General features: G+C 41.8%; 1 protein-coding gene across 2 annotated transcripts in view; it reads right to left on the reverse strand.

Annotated features, from left to right (window-relative positions):
- Window positions 1–18,869, reverse strand: part of LOC117407348 (sacsin-like) — a 33,263-nt gene extending 14,394 nt beyond the window's left edge. Inside the window, exons 1-10 of one of the 2 annotated variants that reach the window (XM_059027962.1) lie at window positions 18,621–18,869; window positions 17,482–17,957; window positions 14,683–14,833; window positions 9,079–9,169; window positions 8,642–8,727; window positions 7,242–7,353; window positions 6,462–6,608; window positions 4,858–6,340; window positions 4,441–4,532; window positions 2,081–2,107 (exon numbers count right to left, since the gene is read on the reverse strand). In XM_059027962.1, the coding sequence (XP_058883945.1) occupies window positions 2,081–2,107; window positions 4,441–4,532; window positions 4,858–6,340; window positions 6,462–6,608; window positions 7,242–7,353; window positions 8,642–8,727; window positions 9,079–9,169; window positions 14,683–14,833; window positions 17,482–17,504 (2,212 nt within the window). In that variant the 5' untranslated portion in view covers window positions 17,505–17,957; window positions 18,621–18,869. Of the gene's footprint in view, window positions 1–2,080; window positions 2,108–4,440; window positions 4,533–4,857; window positions 6,341–6,461; window positions 6,609–7,241; window positions 7,354–8,641; window positions 8,728–9,078; window positions 9,170–14,682; window positions 14,834–17,481; window positions 18,128–18,620 lie in introns of those variants that run through there. The other variant, XM_059027963.1, reaches the window with a different exon arrangement.

Here is an 18,869-nt window from a genome sequence, read left to right on the forward strand (position 1 = left end):
ATGAAGTTTAAAACATGAAATAAAACCTCTAAAACAAAGTTCAATTATATTTCTCGTTTATGAATCACTTAAATCATGTGGGCTACAGGCGACCTTGTATGATTTATTAGCTTTATGCCATTCCTTAAGATAATTTCTGTGCAAATAAAGCATGTCATGACTGAAAAAAGAAATTGAGATCCTCTACTTTGATAGATTAATTTTTAAAGGTCAGATCAGTCAGAAAAAAAAAAAACATCACTATTCTAGGTATTTGCCTGGGCTGTCTGACTGATCTGATCACACATCACTATTATATTATGGGCTGTCTGACTGATCTGATCACACATCACTATTATATTATGGGCTATCTGACTGATCTGATCACACATCACTATTATATTATGGGCTGTCTGACTGATCTGGTCACAAATCACTATTATATTATGGGCTGTCTGACTGATCTGATCACACATCACTATTATATTATGGGCTGTCTGACTGATCTGATCACACATCACTATTATATTATGGGCTGTCTGACTGATCTGATCACACATCACTATTATATTATGGGCTGTCTGACTGATCTGATCACACATCACTATTGTATTATGGGCTGTCTGATTGATCTGATCACATATCACTATTATATTATGGGCTGTCTGACTGATCTGATCACACATCACTATTATATTATGGGCTGTCTGACTGTAAAATAACTGCAGTCCAGAGCTTGCACAGCTCCATGCCAAAAAACAAATGGGAAATATGAGAAAAATATTATCTGGGGTAAAAAAGTGCAGTGGAATACCATCATTCCCAGGTTATTGTCTGCAATGCAGGATCCATATTAATGATCTGGGAGTATCTCAATACTCCTGTCCTGAAACAGGAAGCCCTGTGATTCCATAGGTATAGCAGTGTGATGGGTGATTTGGAACTGGCAGTGTGGTGATTAAAGCTTTGCCTTTTGAATCCTCACCTCTTCAAAGTGAACCTTTTACAATCTCCCTTCAGTGGCTGGCTGACTGACGTAAGATAGGAAAAATCTGCTTAATATTGATAACAGTAACACTCACACTCAGAGCACTTCCAACACCATGCCGTTCCCTGAGTGAAGAATGTGTTCAAAACATAAACATGTCTCTTTTTAAAACAACAAGAGCTCCTCACTATGGTTTGGTTATGTACTGAGTCCTCTTCTGCAGGTCAAATGCATACCAATGATTAACGTTGACACTGAAGCCGAAATGGACTCTAAACAAACCATGCAAACTGTTTCTGTACTTTCAATGAATACCTTACAGGGATGGAAATCTTTTGCATTGCAGTTTGATCCATTCCTGGTTTTACTATGAGCTTAACAAGACTCACCTGAGCTTGTTACCTCTACACACCGTGACTAATCAAGCTTGTAGTAAAACCTGGAATGGGTGAAACTGCTATGCAATAGGAGTCAAATTTCCATCCCTGCCTTAAATATTGAGTACGCTGATCTCTTTTGACACATCAGAATGTACAGGTACTATAACACTATAACCAGGGATGTTAGATATAGTTTAATTTCCTAATTTCAGGATTAAACAGGTTTAAATGCGAAAACATATTGGGAATGTTTATAACCGATCAAAAAAACTGTCATGACAAGTCCTACATCAGAGTTACTTTGAGGACTGTATCCCAGACTGGATGTGTAGAACATTAGAAGTGTACAGTACATGTGGAAAAGACTTTGAATAAGACGGAATAAATACCTCACATTGCACACAGTCTGCTGTAGGAACACTACAGCTGACCTCTGTATCTGACCTGCATAAACGTTTGGATAAACGTTTGGAAACATTTGAAAAGTTTTCATACTTGGAAAAGATTAAATGATTAAAATCTAAACCATTAGTAACACCAGCTATATAGCAGGATAACGGCAGGCTTCTTTTAAAACACACACCAGCAAAACTACAGTGACCAAAAAACACAAGCACCAAGCAACAGACATCCCCACCCCCGTCCCCCGGCGGCTTTGTTTCGGTTAAAAACAAACAGTTGCAAGTAAAACTGTTAGGGCTTCACACCAGTACATCACATGTGACCTTCCTACCTGAAAATCCCCAGAGAAGCTGCTGTACTGGAAGTTAATTGAAGAAAGGTAAGGAATAACAGAACTGTAGAAAAGCAAAACTCAAAAACATCATCAATTAAACCCGAACGAGAAGGTGAACACAATTAAAGACAGCGGGGCAGTTTCTCTAAACCTGTCATAGCGAGGGCTGAATTTTCATCACGGTATTCAAGATATTTCACCATTAAACATAATATTTATTAAAGCAATAGCGTTGTCACATTCAAAATGGATCATTTTCTCTAGAGTTATTATACAACATATGTTCTTAAATATTTAAATGCTTCCTTGAAAAACAGTACAGTACCATTTTTTTATGTCCACCTTTTAAAGAAATTATATTTTCACCGTCAGTGAATTATCAAACAAAATAAAATCATAGTATTGGACAGAGCGGTCTTTAGCAGAAACTTTCCCGTCTTTGATGCAGCTGGTGTCTTTTTCGTTGAAGACATTTTAAAGAAGTCGTGCAGTTCTGCGCAGTGTGTGTTCACTCGTTTACCAGAAGCAAACTAAACTGGCTGCCAGGTTCCTAAATGCAGTGTAACAGGTAGTGCATCAATAAGACAAACGTTTGCTGCATTTAAGTGATATGAAAATATGCATATTTACAGTATTCTTTCAGAAATGGGAATTTTCACAGTGAACTACATATTACATGGCAATGGTTACATTTCACGGAAATCATGAAATCTGTGATAACCGTGAAAAAAACATAGCCTTAGTCACGGGTGTTATTGTACATTAGTTAAGTGAAGTATGTAACACAGGTGTGTAAACTGTAATATAACGCTTTGGGAGTTTCTGTGTTAGTATCCTGTTTTCAATGAAGGGGGAGACATTTTTCCCTGAAATATTGCCTGCTCCAGCTGGACACGAAAAGGGATTAGATTGCATGAGCAGAATGCCTTTCTGTGCACAGAATCGCTCTCCGCAACAGTGACAGATGACATATTGGCTGTTTAGTTTTAGAATTAACTGCCAGCCTCTAATGGGATGCAGTGCCATTTTTATTAAGACATTTAAAATGGTCTGTCCCAATTACACTAATCAAATCTTTAAACTCTCCAAACCATTAAGGAAAGGAAATATGACCGGTCTGGGATAACTATTCAATTGCTCTAGCCACCACTGGTTAAAACTGTGTGCTATTTCACAGCAGGTCTACTGTGGTGATGATATCAGTGCTGTTATTTGGAGATTTAAGACAAAACTTCCTGTGTATACATGATTTTAACATTTAAAACCGGCATATATGTGTCAAATTTAAACTAGTAAAAGCTTTAGCTTAGCACTACAGTACAGTCGTTTATAAAGAAGTCTATTACCCTGATTGTCAATTAACCACCTGGTCCCAAAAAAACGTATTTTGGGGTTTTGCAGGGAGACATTTATTAAATCTTAGGGTGACTTAGATTGCACTGCAGTGAGAGAGTGTGCGTGAAGTCTGCCATCCTGTGAATCTAATCGTCTACAGCATGAGAGAAAAAGGAGTGCATCATAATTGCATGGCTTCTAGTGCATACCAACACTTAAGAGGTTTAATTGAATAATGTGTTTGCTCAGCATATCTTTCTTGGCAGGGTCCCGGCTGGGGGCTGGGGGCTGGGGGAGCAGGGAGATAGGGAACGTGTACAGACTCTGAGTCTGCCAGCTCGCACACACACAGCTATAATAAATGATCTGGCTGTCATGCACAGGGTTTAGTATCCCCTCAGGGTTTGCTATCAGTGGAAAAGGGGAAACTACAGTGCAGTACAGTACAGTGCAGTACATCCAGTCAGGGACTCAATTAGAAGTGAAATTATTAAACAAGAGGCTGTGAAAGAGAGCGTAATAGCAATGGGGAGGCAAGTGCAAAGAGATGCATTCAGAGAGGAATGCGATCATTTCAATGGTATAAAACTACTCTAGAACAAAAATGTAAAAGCTGCTCTGTCACCCAGCTGTTTCCTAATAGCTTTATGCTGTTACACGTGTTGCATTCCTCTTTGAGAAGGTGTCTTCGGCTCTCCACTTTCTTGATTCATGAAAATATAGAGAGGGACACTGCCTAAACACGAAAAATTAACATGGGAGCCCTTACTGTATATTATTAAGATCATAATTAAAAACACGTGGAACATTTTGAAAAAACCTGGAAAATATTATGAAAAAACATTTATTTTGCGCACGAGCAGGAAATGCAGGACTAAACAATATAAGTGCCAACTCTGAGAGGCATGTGCTGAACATAACTCACTCCTAAGACCACAGACCTAATGCCAGCTTCTATAAGGAGTTCACATTCAACGCAGATATTTGTGGCTTCGTCTAATAATTTGTAAAAGGAAGCTTACCTCTGCTTTTGGCTGCCTCCTTCAGGGCTGCCAAGACTGAAGGTTTTATGTTTTCTGATAGAAATCTTCCCTCCAGACCCGGGAACAAGGACCTGGTGCACACACAGAGGCATGGGTTTAGTATATAAATGCAATGCCTGTCAGTAAAATATTCATACACCTTGTAAAAGAAGTCTACTCTCTGCAAGTTGAATAACTGTAATTAGTTAATGTTACATCAAACTTAGAACAATACTCATATGCATTACTGATTTTATCTAAATATATTCCTGTATATTTTTTGGGATCCTGAGTTGTAATATGACCCCATTGGCTTCATCAGGTCGATCAGGTCATTCCTTCACTTACTGCCGGTTTCAAATTTTGCATTTGCTTTTGAACTTGTATCAGAACATACCCCTTATGGCTCAAACTTACCTTGGGCAGTCATCGGAGACCATGTAAACGGCATCCTTATCGGCTATGGAAGAGGAGAAAGCCACAAACGTGCCATTCTGCACGGGCAGTAGCTCCAGCCCAATAAGCTCGCTGTATCCGTCATCGCTGAGAATGAACTCCAGCAGGTCTAGCTTCTCCTGGGCTGCCCCTTTGTGCCTAGACTTGCGCAGCACCTGTCGTACCAGGGCAGGGGTCACTTTCTTCACCGCCTTGGGGTCTGGAAAGTAAGAGTTCAGAGCCATGGCCACATTGGCAGGCACCTCGGCAACCTGTATTCCTGAGCTTTGGAGGTAGCTGATCACGGTCTCTGTGCGCTCAATGGTGTTATCCAATTCAGTGAAGACCACAGCGTCCACCTTCAACCAGCACTGGTCAATGGATAAGACGACGGCTTGCTGGAGAAGGTCCTTGAAGAGAGGCTCCAGGATGGGTTTCCAGCGAGCCCTAATTTGTCTGAGGTCTGGCCAGGCCCTGTAGACTCCTTCAGCTGAGAGTGTGAAGTCTTGGTCCTTCGCTGTTTGGATTCTCTTTATCGATTCCAGAAGAAGCGTGGAGTAGGTCCTCGGAACCACGTTGGCAATGAGGAGCTCATTCCAGAGGGCCGCAGGATCCCGCCACTGGTCCACTTCTCTCCACTTGATGCTCCTCCTGTTGTCAGTCAGCCCAAAGAAGCCACTGACGTGGACAGGCAGGCCGGTCATGCTTTCCTCTCCAGGGGGCAGTGGTAGGAAGCAGAACGCCCTCCCTGAGAAGCCCGGCGCAGCTCCCTCGTCCTCATCCATGACCAACAAGGGCATGGCGATGCCGATGGTGGGGATAAACTTCAGGTCATCCGCCAGGCAGTCCAGCTCACTGCACATCCCACGGCCACCCACGCTGTTGCACACCAGCCAGGAGGTCTTCTGCGTCTCCTTGGCTGTCTCGTCCTCGGTCACTATGTTGACTTGATATGTGGCGCATTCCACACTGCTGCTGGGGACACCGTTGTTGTAACAATCAATGGCCAAGCCCAAGGTCTTTAAGGAGTTTGGTCGCTCAAGCTTCAGCTCTTCGTTCTCAATGGCAGTAACCCTGAAGAGCATTCGCTCCGTGCCGTCAGACTCCCGCACGTGCAAAGACACCTTTTGTACACTCTTAAGAAAGAGAAGGACTGTGTCTGCGTCGGCCTTGAAAGACTCAAAGAGCTCCAGGACTTTCTCCTTGTTGTAGATGTTGCTGCTCAGCTGCGAGGGCTTGACCCGGAGGGGGAACCGGAACAGGGTGCCAGGAAAGCTGCCATCTTTGATAGTCTTCTCAGAACTCCCGAAAATGCCAACGTAAGGGGCAAACTGGTCCGCATGCTCCGAGATCTCCTTGACGTCTGTTTTTAGATTCCAGCACTGGCCAGATTCGTGGCGTCCAAAGAGTGTCTGATGGGGATCCAGTATTCCAATCTGGTCACCGCTGTAAATGCTGGGGACATCTTAAAAATAAAAAGAAAAAAGTTTTTGTGTAATAGAAGTCAGTTAAAATCTCTGGTCTAAATCATCTCGGTAGAGCTCTGTTCTGGTTTTACTCTAATCCTTTTTATCGGTGCATCTTACCTGTTATGTGATACACTGAGTTAAATCCAATCCCAAATCTGCCAACTTTAAGTGGATCCTCTCTCTTTCTGCTTCTTGCTATTTCTTGAATGCCATTCCAGTCCTCCATGGTAAAAACGGCATTGTTAAAGGCATACAGAGCTGATCCTAAAAACACATGGCAGGATGATAGGAAGAACGGAGACTATAATAGAATAACAATATTAGGGAGATGCATTCTGTCAATATTTCTAGGTTTATGACATTCCTGGTGTGTTGCCTATTCAAAAATAAAACATTCCAGTAGAACCCAGGCTATTTTACTGTGATTAGTATAGTTTTGTAATGTGCTTCAGAAGTACAACGCTATAGTAAATATGAGCCAATGCCATTAACATTTTTAAATGTTGTAAACTTAATGTACATAGGGCCCAATCCAGAAGAATTATTTTTTGACTACTTTTTTCCCCCTTCTACCAAATAATACCAATGCTGCCTCACTGCTGCGACTCCCTCACCGATCAGGAAGACCTCTTCTTCCCAATGTCAAGCCATGCTCCTCTTTTCACCCACCACGCTTAAGCAATGGATGTTACTTTGTTGCTGCATTTTGTTGAGGCAAGGGCCCAACTTGGGATGTCTGTGTCCGGAGGGAGTGCAAAAGGCAGCTTGGTGTGAACGGGATTCGAACCACGCTTGCACGACTCCTCCTGCACGCCAGGCAGCAGTGCTTCCACAAGGGGGGGGAGCCCCTGGTGACCCCTTAGAATTCCAAATGTTCTCAAAGAATACATGACTTACCCTGGTACTGGCCCATGTCATCTGACCAAAGAGATTCCCTTCCATACTCAATCTCGTCGTACATGAACTTAACCTCACTGGCGCCCGCATCTTCTGCATTCTGAATAAGTTCCTAAAAGGAACCAAGTTAGGTTAAGTTTTGGGTTAGTTCTTTTTCAGAGAACCAGGTCCTGACAAACTTATCCTAATTAATCTCTATCATGTGGACATCTAACAAGTGCCTCTTTCTTAAACAGGACAGAAGGGCCTTTTCAATTGATAAACAGCTACAGATAAATACCGCCACTGTTTAAGACACTAACACAGAGCCTTCCATGTCATTTAGCATTCCTCTATGGGCAAAAATACACTAAAGAGACTCATATGGGTCGCTTGAGATGTTTAACCTTGACACACAAAGGGCCCTATTGTATCTATTTAAACAGCAGCAGTACTTGGATCTAACCAGCGCTTGTTGAGTGGACTGCTGTTTCAGAATTTGTTTTTTCAATATCTAGATTTACTCTCCCCCCCCCCCCCCCCCCAACCAACCATGAGCTGATCTCTACAACCCCTCTAAATCCCTGCAGTTTATCATCTAAAACAAACACAAACAGCATGCCAGTTTTCAGAAGAGAGGAAACACAACTGACATATTGTTATGAAAGGAGGCATAACTGCAGTGTGCAAAAATGAACAACATTTTTTATTTTTGGGAGGGGGCGTGTACACAAAAGGTTTAAACGATTAAAAAATGATTTAGTTCAGGACGTTTCGGACACTGTGTTTACTGTGCTGTCATTACTTTTTTTTCCACACAGCTGAAGAAGGGATTTTGTTCGAAACGTCCTGAAATAAATTGTTTCTTAATCAATGAAACATTTTGTGTGTTCATCCAAAACATTTTTTCATTCTTAACATATTGTTATGTTTCTGCAAGCATTTGAAAATGAACAGCCTCCGTGCTGCTTTATTTCACGCAAAGGAAAACAAACCAATCAATAAATGCAATAAATGATCAGGGGTAATGAAATGCAATCTACAGCCTCTACTTTCACTAAAGACACCTGCAGAGTACAGGGTTAAGTACAACTGCTTCAAATGCAAATGCAAATGCAAATGCAAATACAATTGCGTGCACCTCAGCTGCATTTAAATATGAATGCAACCGAGACTTCACACATGCAAAGGCAAATGCATTTGTCAAAATATATACTGAAACTCCTCACCGTTAATTGCAAAAGGAACAATTAATGAAAACATGCAAGCTTTTCTCTATCAATTTGAAACTACTCCCTATTATAACAAACTTCTTTAATGATGCTCCTCGTATAGTGATCACATTTGGATGCAAGTGCAAACGTATGTGCATTTAAAAGCAATGCAATGCACCCAACCCTGGCAGAGTGGCCTTCACTCACCTTCAGAATCTGCCCTCCCTCTGGGTACCTTCTTAAAATATCTTTCAGAAATTCAACCAGCGGTGGGGTCGTTTGTCCGAATCTGCCTGTGAAATTGCATGCAATAAGAAAGTATTAAATGCGTTTGAATTGAGAAACATTATCTATCAAACCAATCGTTTTTAAAGACGTAGCATATTATTCTGTCCCATTGAAGTCAGGGCCGTTGGTTTTTATGCACATTTGAATTCTTTTCACAAATGGTCCCTGCTATTCGTATTTAATTCCTCTTGCCATGGGAAGTACATTTATTTTAGTACAGGTGTCATACGATTTCCATTTCCATTCCAGGAGGCTAAAACCCAGTGCATACTTCGGACTTCAACTGAAAAATTTCCTGTGCCTCCAATCTCTGGTCTGTAACTCAAAGACACAGAAAACATCAAGTTAATTCTTACCTCCCCCTTTCAGCCCCCTTCCTTGAAGCGTCATGAAGATGTCATTGATTCCAGCGGGTAGCAGCTTTCTGATCTCAGTCCGGTCAGGTAACTAAAAGGATGAAATTCAAATCCCATCAACAACAGGTCCAGGTCCTGTAATGGCAGCCCAGCAAACAGCACTGAAATTACTGAGGCATTACCAGGCAGGCTAATTTGACAATGCCCGCTGAACTTTGTACCATGTGATCAGGTTGATTCATCGCCCATGTGTCTTTCCGAAAGCATTCACTGGCTCCCAAACAAAAGGGAAACAGTCTCAGCTTTGCCAAAGCTCATGCGGACAGACCAAGCTAATTTGTGTACTGTGGAGTGATTAGACTAATACAAAGGGTTTTGCACGGGATGTGAAAGTGCATTTGGCAGAAGCCAGTGGAGGCGAGTAGAGAAGTGCTTGCGGTATATTGTTAGGAAGAGTGGTGATCGGGGGTCCTCCTTTGAGTCTGTATGAGATCCAAGCAGGTTACAGGACCACACTTTGTTGAAAGATCAATGGATCAAATGAAACAAAGACGAGGCACCCAACCAGCCCCTATGAAGTCTGAAGGAGCTCCCTGTAGAAGAATGGGCCACAGTGTGAATTTTATGTATGATGCTGTGTTTAGTGTTTTGGAAAAGAGATGATATTGCCTCAGTCTATAATTAAAAAGTCTAGAAAGCTATTTATAGGGGTTATGGACGAGTGCGTGATTTTCTTAAGAAATAACAAGCAAAAAAAAATGTTTTCCAGTTGAAGAAACCTGACAACACTGGGGGCTCAAGCTTACGGCATTCCAGGGATACTGTAGTACATTAAATAAATGAATACTGCAGCAACAAGATGTCATTCTTTATTTAGGACTGGGTTCATCCTAGCTCCAATAAGGTTGCAGAGAGATCTACCTGACAGCAAGCCTGTCTATCTGCTTGGCCTTACTGTTTTAGCATCAATCAGCCCTTTCTGTGCATTTGTTTTCCTAATTTTATTTCATAGTTCATTCAGTGAGAAAGGCAGTGGGTCAGCTCCTGGGGGAATCCTCACTAGGTTGGGAAGCTCCTAAGTTCTGACTGTGTTGGTAGTAGTGCAGAAGACATCAGTCTTCATTAGGAAAGGGCAGACTCAGAAGAGGAAGGAGAGCGGTAGGATTAAATTCATTCTTGCACCGCTGAAGATGCTCCTTCGAAGAAAACTGACCTCTTTTTATTGACCCCTTTTACCATACTGTAGCGTGAGCCTCAGTGATGGCAAAACATGAAAAATAGCGCAGCACAGTACTGGCCGTCCAATAAATCAGCCACGATAGGCAAAGAGAAACAAATTCGTGTGGTATGCATGCAAAACCAGGGCCATCATAATGGACACCCATTCTATTGATTTTGCTCATCATTGCTGTATGGTCATCATCAGGTAACTGATCATTATCTCATTTCAGTTTAGAACTAGGTGCCACATTCGCTGTGTCTAACGATACATGTTTACGCTATAGATGTGTAACTTTTGAATGTTGGAATCAGTAAATGGAAACTTACTAACATAGCCATTGGCATTGTGCGCACTCATTTGAAGACATCAGATTAGTTTCCTTACAGTATGCTACAGTCATATGAAACACTTTGGCTGCATGGTACCGCAGTAACAGATCAATCCTGTCCCGGAAACAGCAGAAAAATCCTTGATTGTCTTTTAACAAGCATACAGACGTTCCAGTCGGTGCTCAAGCTCCCAGAATTGTAACGTTACTACCATACTCATGGTCCTCTATTGCAGTACCACATTACTACACCACTACTGTTCCATATCTCCATTGTGTTGCCATGGCTGCGGTCTGCCCATGGTTCTGCTACTGGGGGTTCTTTAGTATAATGTCTGGTTCTATAATAGCATTCCATTGACCTCTATGCAGACCGGGGCTTTTTATACAGCATCTGGCAGCAGGAATCAAGCATGCTGTTAAGTATATCAGTTACCCACTGCCTAACAGCTGAGCAATCTGAAAGGTGATCTCATGGGGTAATAATACTAGTGCCCTGTACCCGCACCCGCACGCTGCTTTCCATGTGTTGCTGTGTAAACGATGCCTCTGCTGAAAGCTGTCAATGCTCAGCCCCTGCTGTACAGACAGTGCAGTAAGTCCAGACACATGCTTGGTTTACATGTAGGCAACATGCCACTCGCTTTCATTTGTCCCTCGATCCACATCACCCAATAAAGGAAACTGTTTAGCGCGGTATTCTTTTGTTTTACAGATTTCAAACTCCTAGAATTTGCCAGATTGATTTCAAGTCAATAAACCAGTGAATTGAGTAGCAGGCAAAATACTGTTTCAGTAATTTGAAAAGTGAAATAGCTTTATTTTGTTAGCTTTTGAGAATTTTTTTTTTTTGGCTGGTCCTTAAAAACTAGTTTTGAGCAATGTGGCATGCTTAAGCATGCAATAGATTCAAGCAATTCTGGGGTGAAATGGGTAGACCCTATAGCTACATGAAAAAGAATGTATTTAGAGTGTGTTGGTAAGGCGGGAATAACTTTTCAATGTGGTTACTGTAGAGCCTGCTAACATTTTAAATGCTCATTGACAGTGGCCAATACTTGTATTTGTCCTCTCTTCGTTTATTTTCACTCTGCCCCACTCAAACTAATTAGAGTTCACAGGATTCATTAACTGGAACTGGAATCAGGCGATCCTATTTCATCGTATTTGTCTTAGTGCTTTCGCATAGCTGAGTCCATTAGGAAAACAACCAGAACGAAATGTCAGACAGCTACATTCTTACTGCTTACCGTGTCACACTGTAGACAAGAAGGTTAGAATGGGATTGCAGTCTTCTTCTTAAACTATGTTAAACTGTCCATATAATGACACCTTGAATAATTGTATAATCGTCAATAACTGTGTTTCTGACAGTCCTCTGAAGCTGAAAAGAATCAGCGCCACTACTCCTGAGATATTGTGTTCCTCGCTCTTTCTGTAGAAATCCTGCTAGATCCCGATTGATTCGTCCACAATTGGGCCAAGGAAGTTTCAGCCAGCCTGCTATTGTGGGAGAGAGCAGTGTTGTGGCTTTATTTTAAAAAGCAGAGGAAAAAAGAAAAAAAAAAGAAGTGAGAAGAACTAATAACAAGGAAGAGAGAAAGTCGCAATAAATGGGTGTTAAAACAAACATGATCAAAGATAATCCCCATTAATCGGGATCATTTCTAGTCGATGATCAATAACTGAAGATGACATTGCTGTCCGACACTGTTGTACACTATTGGAAAGAGAATGATCATAGAAGATTAGTAAATAGAATACATGGTGAAAGATGAAATGGACTGTGATTCTGTAAGAGAGACACCCCAAAGGCATACAAAGACAATTATACTGAGCTAGTCGACACAGTTATAAGATGAGCAATGCCGTTTATCTTTCAAAAATCTATAAAATGTTTGGGTTTGCAGCACAATCTCTCTATGCCAGTCAATGTTTTTTATTATGGTCCTATGAAGTACTGCGAATTGATGATGGCCCCTTTCCATACCCTGGCATTTTATAAATAAGTAATAACAAAAATGCGACCTGAATCCAAAGTCTCTCAGTAAGACGCTGTGTACAGAACGATGGTAAACCATAGAGGTAAAGATCACCCTTCCCTCCTGAACAATTTAAACAATCACAGCTGCAGACTCATCACATACTAGCAGTGCCGCACCGGCCCGGCCATGCCTTTGAAGGTTGCTGAAGAGTTTCAGCTCTGCCCTCTTGAAGGGAGAGAGATTGCTTCAGCCCTTAGGGGTGTAACATGAGAGATGAGCTCTGGAATAGGGCACCTTCTGCGACTCAAGTACTCACATATTCATGGTATGTGAAGACACAAGCCTACTTCAATTCAACAGACGCCCTGACTGGTAAAGATCCCTTGACTCACCATTGCATTAACAAACCTTTTTTTAATTATTTTTTTTAGAATTGTAATGGGTATTTTGGACGACTTGGAGTAATAGCTTTGAGAATCCAGTCCAGTGTATATTAATCCCTGAACTAGAACTGAAGCACTTCATATACCTCTTCAATGGAGCAAAAAACAGCCTAGGACAGAGGACAGGGACTAATGCTTCAGTCATCAGGATTCAGAGCAGTAACACACACACACACAATGCTGAATGGGCTTCTCACTGATTTTACAGGGACTCGGCATGATTCTACACTGCTGGATATTATGCAGCTCCCGTTTTAAGAGGAATCTTTGGAATATTACAGCCCTTGAGAATCGCACTGGCACCCTGTCCTGGGTTTCAGAACCTCCAGGACTCTCGCAGTGACTCACTCCTGAGTCTGTACCGAGTTGTCCGTGCAGCTATAAGAAAGACACAAGTTGTTTAACATCCAGCTCTCGACTCCTGATCATTTCAATAACATACCAAAGTGAAGGGAGTTCTGGAACCCAGGAGTGGGTGCAGCACTAGTGCGAATGTGACGCTCCCCAAGATAAACCTTGAAATCATATATAATATATGAACCCTGACTGACAACAACTAGCAGAGGATCCAAAATCTATTTGACATTAAAAACAAAATTAGGAATTTCATCCACGCATTACAGATCTGCGCTAAACTACACTGACCCATGAGTTTTTGGCCTGAAACTAATCTAAAACTCACCCTTTTTGGGTCTGTAGATGGAATCTATCTTAGGGTAACCTGCAGAGCCTTCTAAAACCAGAAGGCTGGTTGTTACAGTTGCTCTGTGGACTATTCTGAAAATTATAGAACAGTTTTGGAATGGTAAACTCTGCAATCTGTTCTGTGTTCTGTATGGAACCCTTTAGGCATTCTCAGGGTTCCAAACATGACGCATTTGAAAATGATCATGGTTCAATGCACAGTGCCAGCAGGATCCCTCTTTTCTAAGCATGTGGCTTGATTTAGTGTTTCCCATGCAAGATTGTCTCAATACCAGCATGCTGAAAGTAGCGTGACAGTGTTTTCACATTCTCAATACTTCTACCCCATTTATTAACAGCAGTCCAGCTAGACTCCAGTTACACCACTCTGTACACAGACTGTAATCTGATATCACTTTAGTAATCCAAATTGCAATGTAACTGAACTGCAGTAACAACTCGTTTTAAACTGCAGCGTACATTAGCACATTACTGCAGTGTACATTACTGCAGGCCCTCTCACTGCAGTTTGCATGTTGTTTCTCATATACGTTAACATGCCCAGTTGACCCTGCCTATGGTTTAAGAGTGTCTTCTCAAGAGCAGAGTGGGTGAAGTGAAGCCAGAAGAGACAGGGTCTTTACTGGTGTTAACCTGTTATAAATCATGTTTTAGTGAAAAGAACACAATAAATACTTTAAGCTGTTATCCATGTGTTTAATTTGGGGTTTTTTAAGGTGGTAGTCTACTGTGCACGGGACCACACTTCCTGCAAAATAAAATGTGCTAGAATGTTCAGAAATCTAGCATTTTGATTGGCTGAGAATAGCTCCCTGCTTTATCACAGCTTCACAACTGGTGATGCCAGCAGCACACACAGCCAGATTCAAAGACTTCATTTGCTTTTATCATTTCTAATTATGAACAGAAAGTCGTTATTACCTCTCTCCCGTTGTGGAGCAGCTTCTGCTCTGAGACAGGGAAACCTGTTTCTGCACAGATGAGCTGCTTGATGTCTCTGATGGCTGCAGAAGTGGGCACCTCAAAAACCCTGTTGCCAACATATTCATGAAGAACCGTCACCCGTGGCAACCTGGGAAAAACACACAGACAAAGTGTGATTCAGCAAAGGAAACAGCAACAGGGACCTGGCCCCGCAGTGCTAAGGCTGCGTCCGGCTCTGCAAGCAAACAATGAAATAGCCAGCAGTGGAATAGCAAACGAAGTTTAAAGCAGCTTGCAGCTTCATTAGACGTACACTCACTTGATTTCAGGTGGTCACTTTATTTCCCCAAACTGATACATGTGCACTGCTAAATTTAGACCGTGCCATTGCAGCGTAATGGAAAATATCTTCATGGTTGGGTAAGTGATGGATGGGATTTCTCCTTTCCAATGACAGAAGCCCAACATTCAGCTTTAACTCATTTTTATGAAGTCATTTTTTTTTAATCACACACTTGCAATGGCCATATATGTTAATCTTACAAGGCAGACGCTGGCAATGGCGTGCTACAACAATGACAAAGCATTTTCTATCTTTGCACACATACTGCAATGCAACTGTGAAATGTATAAAAGCCTGCTGTTTGAAATGCTGAAACACCTGCCATTCTGGCATGGCAGCTGAAACTACTGAGTTATAGCAAATTAATTTAAATAAACGCACTCGTTCCAAATGTATATAACACAGCGTATATTTGTATTACTTGCGTAACACAGTAATCAAGTGTTGCGTCTCTACAAGTGAACACAGCTGTTGCTCCAAAGGGAGGTTCACCTCTAAGGGGGAAAGCAGGTCATAGTCAGTAAATCCTGCCATTGTTCCAGCACCCCCAGTCTGGCACTCTGGGGACTCGGGGAGCACGAGGGCAGGGGTAAGGAAGGTGAATGGAATCAGATCATGCTATTTATTGTATTTATTCCCAAGGTGAGATTAAGTGCGGGACAGATGCAGCTCTTCAGCACACAACAGACAGCTGCACAGGAAGGATGCTGTAGGCGATAGGGCCTGAAAACAAACCAGCAGGGATAGGCTGGTGTCTGTACAGTAAAACTGAACATCCCCAACGGGCCGATTTTACATGAACAGTCTTTCAGGGTCTTAACTGTGTTACCAGTCAACAGCAATACAATCTTATCTAAAAAAGTTTCCTGGTCAGGTTAGGGTGTTAATTACATGACTTTAACTGCATCGGGACTCTGGTACAAAACAGAATCCTTATTGCCAGGAGCATTGTGTTCCATTGTTCTGTTTTGATTCGGCACGGCTTACTTCATCGAGCTGTGATCACAATGTCTCAGATCGCACGGGTTTCATGCATCCCTTTGATGTTTAAACTACATGGATTTTCATCATGCGTGTCCCTTAATCTGGGATATTTAACTAAAATGAAGACAGGCATTTTCAATACAACTCATTGAAGGAAAGCACATGTTGTTTTTACAAAAACAAAAAAAAACCCTGCTTCTTCACTATCTGACAGTGAATTAACAAATGGTCCTCGCACAGTAAACTTTAGTAGCTTACATGTACAATTTACTGTGAACCGCAAATTACCAAATGCGTGCCATGGATCACTGACTGTGCCCCTATTCACAAAACTTTAAGGACTGTTTTACAGAATGCTTTTTAAAGGACTGTATTTTGTGTTAAAAACATTCTCAGGTCAAGCAGTGCTTTGGAAAACAATAATAAATGAAAAAAGCCTCTCTAAGACAGCTGAGAAGGGGTTCATGAACTGCAGTACTAAAGAGAAGGACTCCCTCTAGCCAGACTGAGCCCTTGTCTCAGGGATCTAACACTGTGCAGCAGGGGGCGATGCAGCGCTGTGTGTTTGTGGTTTGGGGCAAGTGTCCATTTCAAAAGGTCCGGATTCCTAATAAAAAAAAGCACATCAAAGCAAAGGGGGGAGAGTCACTGAAGCCCTGAAACACTGTCCCGCTTACAATTCTCAACATCCCTCTGAGATGAATACAATACCTATTAACCAGTATGCAGCACTTACAGTTCAAACTACCAACAACCCTTATAGGGGTATTGTCTTATATAGGAAGAGTACAGTATACTATAGTAAAGTGTACTGTAGAATTGTACAGTACAAGGCATAATAAATGACAAATTAAATGTATAGGTTTCCTATGTAATTTCTATTACACTTTCTTATGGGGATCATAGTTTTACTACTTGAGTCATCCCTAACTCTATATAAGATATACTTTTGACAAACGTTTGGACTGTTATCTCCAATAATCCTATAAGAGGCATACAGTAACACACTGTATGCAGAACCTTAACATGGGAACAACAGTACATATAAATACTGTACTGTACGAAGCATGACTCCTTGAGGCCACACATAGGACCTTTAAGTAAAGCGGTTCAGCCGCATCTCTCCTGGATACACTGTATCAATACTGATCCAAACTGTGCTGAAACACTGCTACAGTGTCCATTCCATTAGTGGAGCGATACCTTTCATACGTGTGAAGTCTGCGTTTACTATTCTCTAGTAAATGACGTTTTTCATACATTTGCTACAATAAAGGCGACTGGTACTACATAGTGCCACTGTATTGCTTACAATTAAAACATACAGACATTGATCAAATACATTACTTTAGGCAGAGAGGGGGGCGGTGTACAGTACTTATATAAATTACTTGTACATTTTTTTTAATCCGCTTCTTAATTAGTTTTTGCATGCACATATTCAGACGTTAATTGACAGTGTATTTTACCTTACACCCTCCGTGGCTGCCATCGTTTACACGTTTACAGTCCTGCTAAGCGCCTTGGTTACTCATTCGCTCGGCAGATCTCTCTTCTGCAGTGTGTGCAGTCCAACTCCGCAAGAAAAAACCGTACCCGCCACCAGCTCCACCTTCTACTCTCACACACCAGCGGACCGTTATGTTTCTCAGTCACCTATTCACTGAAATCTCCTTGGACTCATACATTGCGGACAGCGCGTCGGGGCTTTTCAGTTAAGAGTGTGTCATTGTGATCGTCTTGTATTTTTTTAGGAGGCGCTCTTTTGTGCAGTCTTATAATGTGTGGTACTGCTGCAGGAGTCAAAGACAACGTAGCCTCTATTCTGCGTCCCGGCTGTTGCAGCGCAGTCTGCTCAGCGCCCGAGATGTACTCCTCCAGAATACCATTTTTTTTGTTCCCCGTATGTGTGCCAGGTTTTCAAAAATCAAACGTGCTCCGCGTCCTGCAAGAAAGAAACGAGAAGAGGAAATTCATATGAAAGGCATGAGTGAGTCACTTCCTAGACTGTAATTCCCTGTCGAGGGCAGTTTCTATTAATACATCTCCCCGGCTCTGCAGCCCGCTCCGCTTTCCAGCGGATGCTTTGAATGCTGGGAGTTGTAGTCTTTGTAGAATTGCTGCTATGCCGAGGACCAGCGATAGGCTTCTGTTAACAATTTAAAGGCACAGTACAGTTTCTGTACTGAGTACTAGTACCGCATATATACATTCATTGCATGGCTTCACCATAAATACATTAAGCATATTTTCAATATATTCAAACATATAGAGACAATATATATTTTTTTCTATTATATGTAATAATCCGACCTTTATACACGCAAGGTCTTGCCATCATTACGCCCCTTACACACACATTGTGCCACTGCCAAGTTCTCTCTGATAAGCTATTTACAGCACCATGTCGAGGAGCCAGTGATCTCTTCCGCAGAATGCAGTGTTTAAAAAGTCCTAATGGGCCGGACTTTCACCATAACCTGAAGATGTTAAGCAACTCGCGCATACGAGTTATTAATCAGCCTGCTGAAATGATACAATAGCGCTTCTCATTATCATAGTCCACATGCGTACTATGATGCTCTAGTGTTACTAAAATAGTACTTACATGATAGTATAATCCGCACATCTGTTCAGCTGCATCTCTCTGACATTTAGCGCTGTCCTCTCTTTACACCAGTGTGGCACACAGTACACAGTGATAATAATATATCTTGATCTGAAATGTACGCTTGTGTCTTGTGAGCGCCAGGTGTTAGTGCAGATGGTCTCTGCCGAGTGGAGTGATGTGATATTCAGTATCCGCAGGGTTACGGTTTATTATTCTGGGTGATCTGTGCAGTTTTGCCGCAGCCCC

This window comes from Acipenser ruthenus, chromosome 8 (assembly GCF_902713425.1).
Source record: "Acipenser ruthenus chromosome 8, fAciRut3.2 maternal haplotype, whole genome shotgun sequence".
Lineage (NCBI taxonomy): Eukaryota > Metazoa > Chordata > Actinopteri > Acipenseriformes > Acipenseridae > Acipenser > Acipenser ruthenus.